This window comes from Procambarus clarkii, chromosome 87, assembly GCF_040958095.1.
Source record: "Procambarus clarkii isolate CNS0578487 chromosome 87, FALCON_Pclarkii_2.0, whole genome shotgun sequence".
NCBI lineage: Eukaryota > Metazoa > Arthropoda > Malacostraca > Decapoda > Cambaridae > Procambarus > Procambarus clarkii.
In genome coordinates this window covers 5,746,357-5,754,415 of record NC_091236.1, presented here as the reverse complement: position 1 = coordinate 5,754,415, position 8,059 = coordinate 5,746,357, and the positions used below count along the sequence as shown (strand labels likewise).

The 8,059-nt window shown below is 46.1% G+C and overlaps 1 protein-coding gene across 2 annotated transcripts in view; it reads left to right on the top strand.

Annotated features, from left to right (window-relative positions):
* LOC123747002 (nose resistant to fluoxetine protein 6) overlaps positions 1–6,749 on the top strand; it is a 25,174-nt gene extending 18,425 nt beyond the window's left edge. The window contains exons 13-16 of one of the 2 annotated variants that reach the window (XM_045728924.2): positions 782–986; positions 2,013–2,155; positions 4,144–4,255; positions 6,589–6,749. In XM_045728924.2, the coding sequence (XP_045584880.2) occupies positions 782–986; positions 2,013–2,155; positions 4,144–4,255; positions 6,589–6,707 (579 nt within the window). In that variant the 3' untranslated portion in view covers positions 6,708–6,749. Of the gene's footprint in view, positions 1–781; positions 987–2,012; positions 2,156–4,143; positions 4,256–6,014; positions 6,266–6,588 lie in introns of those variants that run through there. The other variant, XM_069317336.1, reaches the window with a different exon arrangement.
* Positions 6,750–8,059: the final 1,310 nt, after the last annotated feature.

Genomic DNA, 8,059 nt, shown 5'->3' with positions numbered 1-8,059 from the left:
GGCAGGGAAGATACAAACAAAGACACATCGAGTTGCGTTTTGCTACTCTAACGTAGGTTATTTAGTTCAATTTTGACCTCTGGTTTCCACTGAAGAACCCAGGGTCGAAACAGAAGCCATTATATTAAATGACCGGCAACAAAAAATGGGAGTCCCTAGAGCAGAGAGTCTAGTAGGCACAATCAGGTAAGTACATGAGCTGGAGAAAAGAAGGAATAGAGCAGACATGATAGCGGCATACACGATTCTAGAGGGGATTAGCTAAGTAGGCAAAGAAACACTGTTGATGGAGAGGAACATCAGAGTGAGGGGGACAGAGTTGGAAACGCAAATAATTTATTGAGATGTAAGGACGAATTTCTTCAGCGTAAAGATCATAAATAGATGGAATCAGTTCGATGAAAAAGTTGTCGAAGCTTTCTCAGTACCCAGCTTTAAAGGTTAATGATAAGATACTAGTAAATTGACAATTAAAACTACTATTGACCAAAATGCAGAGTTTGAGAGCTGATGCTCGACCTTGTGGGCTCATTTAGGTGAGTGCACCATCTAGGAGCACTCCACCACACACACACACCCACACACACGCACACACACCCAGACCCATCCACACACACACACACACACACACACACACACACACACACACACACACACACACACACACACACACACACACACACACACACACACACACACACACACACACACACACACACACACACACTGTGAGTGCAGCCTGGGGAAGAGTGTCAGTGACTGGAGGCGGTGCATGTTACAGTGGCAGGTGGTGGTGGGGTGGGTGAGTGCCGTGGTGGTGGCCCTGGCAGTGCTGCTCGGCATCGCCAGGTACAACTACGTCGGCACCCCCAGCACCGTCCCTCAGATGTCCCTGCTGGAGGCCGTCTTCTACGGAGGAGTGCACCGGACGGCGTGGGCCGCGGCCGTGGCCTGGGTCATCCTGGCCTGCCACTGGGGCTACGGAGGTGAGTGGGGGCCACTGCTGGGGGCTATACTCATCACCTGGGCACTACTGAGCTGAGGTGGGGGTTACTGAGGGCTACTGAGGTGAGGTGGGAGCTACTGGGGGCTACTGAGGTGAGGTGGGGTCTACTGGGGGCTACTGAGGTGAGGTGGGAGCTACTGAGGTGAGGTGGGAGCTACTGAGGTGAGGTAGGGGCTACTGAGGTGAGGTGGGGCTACTGGGGACTACTGAGGTGAGGTGGGAGCTACTGAGTTGAGGTGGGGGCTACTGAGGTGAGGTGGGAGCTACTGGGGGCTACTGAGGTGAAGTTGGGGCTACTGAGGTGAGGTGGGGCTACTGGGGGCTACTGAGGTGAGGTGGGGGCTACTGGGGACTACTGAGGTGAGGTGGGGCTACTGAGGTGAGGTGGGGGCTACTGGGGACTACTGTGGTGAGGTGGGAGCTACTAAGGACTACTGAGGTGAGGTGGGGGCTACTGAGGTGAGGTGGGGCTACTGAGGTGAGGTGGGGCTACTGAGGTGAGGTGGGGTCTACTAGGGGCTACTGAGGTGAGGTGGGGGCTACTGAGGTGAGGTGGGAGCTACTGGGGACTACCTAGGTGAGGTGGGGGCTACTGAGGTGAGGTGGGGCTACTGAGGTGAGGTGGGGCTACTGAGATGAGGTGGGGTCTACTGGGGGGCTACTGAGGTGAGGTGGGGGCTACTGAGGTGAGGTGGGAGCTACTGGGGACTACCGAGGTGAGGTGGGGGCTACTGGGGACCACATAGTGAAGACGGAGGTAGAGCAGCCCCCTACAGATGAGCTAGGAACACAGCGGTGAGCAGCTGCGGTTATGGACGCCGGAGGTAGTGGCTTCACGCTTCTCTTTCTCACATCTTACCACCTTCCCTACCATTACTGCCACTACTAGAACCATTAATTAATACTACCACTAAAACTACTACCACCACCACCACTACCATTACTATCACCATTACCACCTCCTTTACTAATTCAACTGCTCTGCTATTTCCTCTCCCCCCCCCAGGGCCGGTAAATTGGGTGTTGTCCCATCCATGCTGGCAGCCTCTGAGTAGACTCACCTACTGCGTCTATCTCACCTCTCTACCCCTGCAGTTTATGCTTCTCTACTCCACGCAGCGACCAACCTACTACACCCACATCGCCAAGGTAACTTGGGTAACAAGGTAACTTCTTAAATTACATCATTATGGAGTCAGAGGACACTCCCTGCAATACCTCAAATCTTACCTTACTGACAGCTCCAGTATGTTTCTGTGAATAATTCAATTTCTCCCACCCTACATGGGTGTTTCTCAGGGCAGCATACTTGGCCCTCTCCTCTTTCTCATCTACATTAATGACCTTCCAAATGCCTCCCAACACCTCAAACCAATTCTATTTGCTGACGACACAACCTTCATTTACTCCAGTCCTGACCCCCTTGCTCTAAATGTCACAGTGAATACTGAGCTAAATAAAGTCCATCTTTGGCTAACTGCTAACAAACTCACCCTCAACATTGACAAAACTTTCTATATTTTGTTTGCCAATAAATCCTCAAATCAAATAAATCTCAGGATAAACAATACCCAAATTTGTAACAAAATAGATGGCAAATTCCGTGGCGTTCTCATTGACCACAGCTGAATTTCCAGGGGGACACATTCTAAATATATCAAAAAAAGTTAAAAAAACTGTTGGTATTCTTTCTAAGATCAGATATTATGTACCCTCGCCCTGCCCTGGTGACGCTCTATTACTCCCTCATCTATCCTTATCTCAAGTATGGTATTTGTGCTTGGGGTTCTACTACCCAAAATCATTTACGTCCTCTAATTACTCAACACAAAGCTGCTATTAGGACAATATCCAACTCTGGCCCCAGACCATCACTCAGTACCCCTACTCAAATCTCTGAATATGTTAGATATTAAGTCACTGCACATCCTCTCATGTGTATTATATATATATATATATATATATATATATATATATATATATACTATATATATATATAACTGAAAACTCACGGAGTTTCAGTTGCATATTGTCCTGGGACCATTCAGGCTTGTTCGCATTTATATATATATATATATATATATATATATAATATATATATATAGATTATATATATATATATATATATATATAACGCTGAACTGTAATGCCAATCCTGACCTTAAAAGCTTCATTGAAGGTTGTAACAGAACCCATAAGCACCACACCAGAAATAAATACAGTTTTGATATTCCAAGAGTACGACTTAATCAAACTAGAAATGCTCTACTAAATCAAGGGGCCCAGAATGTGGAATGACCTTCCCACCATGTTAAAGACTGTACCTCTCTCAACCCAGTTTAAGATAAAAACGAAGCACTACCTAATTAACTCCCTGTAACCTACCTTATCCCTATACCAGTTTAAGATAAAAACGAAGCACTACCTAATTAACTCCCTGTAACCTACCTTATCCCTATAATGTCGACCCATGTCTGTTATTTTTAAACAATGCTGTTTGTCGACCAAATTGTATTTTTGCTGTTTTCTGTCATGTTCCCCCTTTTTTATTTTTATATTTTCTCAACACATTTTATACTTTAATCTCAATTAGTATTAAGTTTTAGTCCTTAGTGTTTTTCTTGTCCGAAACGCTTTGCGTAATAGTGGCTTTAGGCATTGTATGTACTAGCTCTATCTATAAATTCAGCAATATTTGTATCACCCCTTGTATGTATGTACTTTACCTGAATAAACATTTGAATCTGAATTTGATTTTTTTTGGGGTGTGACAGCTTGGGTGTAGGGCTCGTGTTGTCAGGTAGTTTGTTCTTTTGTTTGGTAATGTGTTGTGGTGCTGTCTTGTAGAGCTGTGTTGTCTGATATCTGTTGTGATGTAGTGCGTTTAGAGTGAGGTAGCGTGCCACTCTCAAGATCTCAGACCTTTATTATCGTTTATGGTCCTGGAATCATTGAGACCAGTACAGCGGCTCACCGAGACCATGGTATTTGATAGGCTACTGAAGGCAAAGCTCGTTTGTTAAGGGTAACAATAAGGCCGGGGCCGGGTGTGGTATCCACGGGGAGAGTCATGAGCATCCACCGCCACTCTGCAAATTTGTGTTCCGTCAAATATTAATACTTGTGTGGCGTTGCAGGTGCAGGAGGCGTGCGGGACACTGCTGCTGGCTCTGGCCGCCGCCGTCTTCGTCACCCTCGTCGCAGAGTCTCCCATCCTCCGCCTCGAGAAACTCCTCCTTCACTCCTCAGGTGAGACTCCAACCACTAGGCCTCTCAGTATACTAGGAGCCACGGTCTCCATGCTAGACTATGCATCTCGTGCAACCTCATTAGCAAAAATATGGGAGGCTATGTTACCACTCATTTCTTGTAGGCTTATTCCGGCACCTTGGCCATGGCACATAGCTGACAGCGTCGCTGTAACATCACACAAATGTTCCGGACAATCGGCCTGATGTATGGAATTGACATTCACTATTCCAGACCGTCTCGCACTGCCTCAGTGTTTGCAAGAATGTGCTCAAGCCTAGCCTCTCCCTTGGATGTGTCCCAAAGCGTACAGATAATGGTAACTCGGCCACTGTAGGATCAATTAAACAATAAGGGAGGGACAGAGACACACAAAATTTATAAAATGTAATATATTTAAAGAAAAGCAGACTACACATTACGTTAGTAGCCTCTTCTCAGCAGTTGAATTTAATTAAGAGCGCACAAGGCTCTGAACTCTCTAAGCTGCCTGGGCCCTTTTAGCTCAAATTCTTACGTTTATTTCAAGCACTTTTTGTGTGCCACATACACCGGTGCTTTATTGTATACACCATACTCGTCCTGTGAGTGGTAGTCTATTGTATACACCATACTCGTCCTGTGAGTGGTAGTCTATTGTACACACCATACTCGTCCTGTGAGTGGTAGTCTATTGTACACACCATACTCGTCCTGTGAGTGGTAGTCTATTGTACACACCATACTCGTCCTGTGAGTGGTAGTCTATTGTACACACCATACTCATCCTGTGAGTGGTAGTCTATTGTACACACCATACTCATCCTGTGAGCGGTAGTCTATTGTATACACCATACTCTTCCTGTGAGTGGTAGTCTATTGTACACACCATACTCTTCCTGTGAGTGGTAGTCTATTGTACACACCATACTCTTCCTGTGAGTGGTAGTCTATTGTACACACCATACTCTTCCTGTGAGTGGTAGTCTATTGTACACACCATACTCGTCCTGTGAGTGGTAGTCTATTGTACACACCATACTCTTCCTGTGAGTGGTAGTCTATTGTACACACCATACTCGTCCTGTGAGTGGTAGTCTATTGTACACACCATACTCATCCTGTGAGCGGTAGTCTATTGTACACACCATACTCGTCCTGTGAGTGGTAGTCTATTGTATACACCATACTCATCCTGTGAGCGGTAGTCTATTGTACACACCATACTCGTCCTGTGAGTGGTAGTCTATTGTACACACCATACTCGTCCTGTGAGTGGTAGTCTATTGTACACACCATACTCGTCCTGTGAGTGGTAGTCTATTGTACACACCATACTCGTCCTGTGAGTGGTAGTCTATTGTACACACCATACTCGTCCTGTGAGTGGTAGTCTATTGTGCTCCCCATAATCTTCCTGTGAGCGGTAGCGCACAAAGGATGACACAAAAGGTCTTAATCAAACCTCAGTGGACATTTTTACATTAAGAATTTCATCTAACCTGCACACCTTATAATTATAATGTCAGCTAGTTACAAACTTTTTCATTACAATGTCTTTGTATTACATAAAATATTATACGTGATGATAGGTCTTTTGGTAATACATACAATATTTTAGATATGTGAAATTATAGGATCATAGAAGAGGTACTGTTTATTATTAATAGTCTTCACACTACACAGACTATTCATAATCCCATATATGTCATTTATCTACTAGAAGCTAAATATGGATACAATCCATATATGGATATAGATTTCAGATATTGATTTTCAGATATCATCTGTAATACGATAGTTTGTCGCTTCATGCACGAGGAACACCACCGCCCGGGTCAGGTCCAGGGCGCGGGGGCAGCAGGCAACGAAGAGTTATTGACAAATTACAGTGCTTTATACTTCTTATGAAGTGGACCTGTTGCTTAATTACTAAATAATTAATTAAATTAAATTAATTATTGTTCTCTCTGTAACCTTTTCTACTTCCGCTCGAGGGATGGGTGTAGGGTTCATAATTAATGAACTAAATATAAAATCTCTCTCTCTCTCTCTCTCTCTCTCTCTCTCTCTCTCTCTCTCTCTCTCTCTCTCTCTCTCTCTCTCTCTCTCTCTCTCTCTCTCTCTGTCTCTCTCTCTGTCTCTCTCTCTCTCTGTCTCTCTCTCTCTCTCTCTCTCTCTCTCTCTCTCTCTCTCTCTCTCTCTCTCTCTCTCTCTCTCTCTCTCTCTCTCTCTGTCTCTCTCTGTCTCTCTCTCTCTCTCTCTCTCTCTCTCTCTCTCTCTCTCTCTCTCTCTCTCTCTCTCTCTCTCTCTCTCTCTCTCTCTCTCTCTCTCTCTCTCTTCCTCCCCTTCAGGCGCACGAAAAGAACCAGAGGAGGCGGTAGCTGATAGAGAGGTGATGGAGGAGGCAAGAGAATCTCAGCTCGACCTCCGAGACGTCAAGGTTGACCTCCATGATGACCTCCGGAACTAGAGGACACTAAGTTTTGTATTTATTAAATATATGAACATATAACTTATTTAATTATCCTTAAATAAATAATAACTACAATTATTATTATTATTACAACCACTACCACCACCACCACCACCATTACTAACACCACACCCCTCCGTGGTGTCGCCTTGCCGTGGTGAGGGGCTCACGTACATTTCCCCGGGACCGGTGAGGGTTGCCTTTACCCCTCTCCTGCTTCTCTTTGGGTGGTGTACATGCAGAAGGGCACCACGTAGGGGCCTTGTGAGCCATCGGACCACCCACTGGAGGTGTCGCCTGTGAGGAGCTGCCCTGAGTGGATGGCTGGATATCAGGGCTGGGGCGATAGGGGGAATGGCGTCTTAGCACCAGTGTGGGAGAATGGATGATGTAGTAAGGCTTCCCTGTTGAAAAGGTGGAGCACCGCTGGGGACGACGCACCCTTCCTGCACTGGCCCGCGCTCGGCCTCCCGGACTGCCCTGGTAGGTGGTATGTATCCCTTGGTTCCAGACCCCAAACTTTTAGAACGACTGATGCATGGCTGACGACACGACTTCTCTTACCCAGGCTCAAGGGGTGGGCGACCAGGGAGTTGGACTTGGTTGTCAGAGGCTATTGGAGGCGCATGCTGTATAGGAAAATTGTATAGGTCATGGTGGTCCTGGGTTCGATCCCAGGCGCCGGCGAGAAACAATGGGCAGAGTTTCTTTCACCCTATGCCCCTGTTACCTAGCAGTAAAATAGGTACCTGGGTGTTAGTCAGTTGTCACGGGCTGCTTCCTGGGGGTGGAGGCCTGGTCGAGGACCGGGCCGCGGGGACACTAAAAGTCCCGAAATCATCTCAAGATAACATCAAGATGGGAGCTCGTCCCCCATTACCACCCCCTGGCTATGACAACCCCTTGGAACCAAATCTTAAACAACAACTTCACAAGGAAGGTTGCAAAGCACTGGCTAAAAACTGCAGACCGAAACGTCGTCATGTCTTCATTTTCTGACGTGTGGTTTGATCATCAACATACTGGAGCGATATGGCAAGAAATGTCGAATAGAACCAGTGAAGAGCAGAGGTGCCATGGGCACAGATAGAGAACACTATAAATATTAGATGTCCACAACTGTTCAATATCCTATCAACAATCATAATAAATATTGCCGGAACAAACGTGGACTTCTCCAAGGAAAAAATAGAAACGTTCCGGCAAGAAGTGCCGGGCCAATATGGTTCAAGTGGACATGTGAGGCTGCGGGCTACTCCAAGCAACAGTTTGTTGGACGAATTTATCATAAGTGGGCTTGACTTTAGGCTACTGTATTTGGAGTAGAAGAATTCCTAAAACCCATTCCA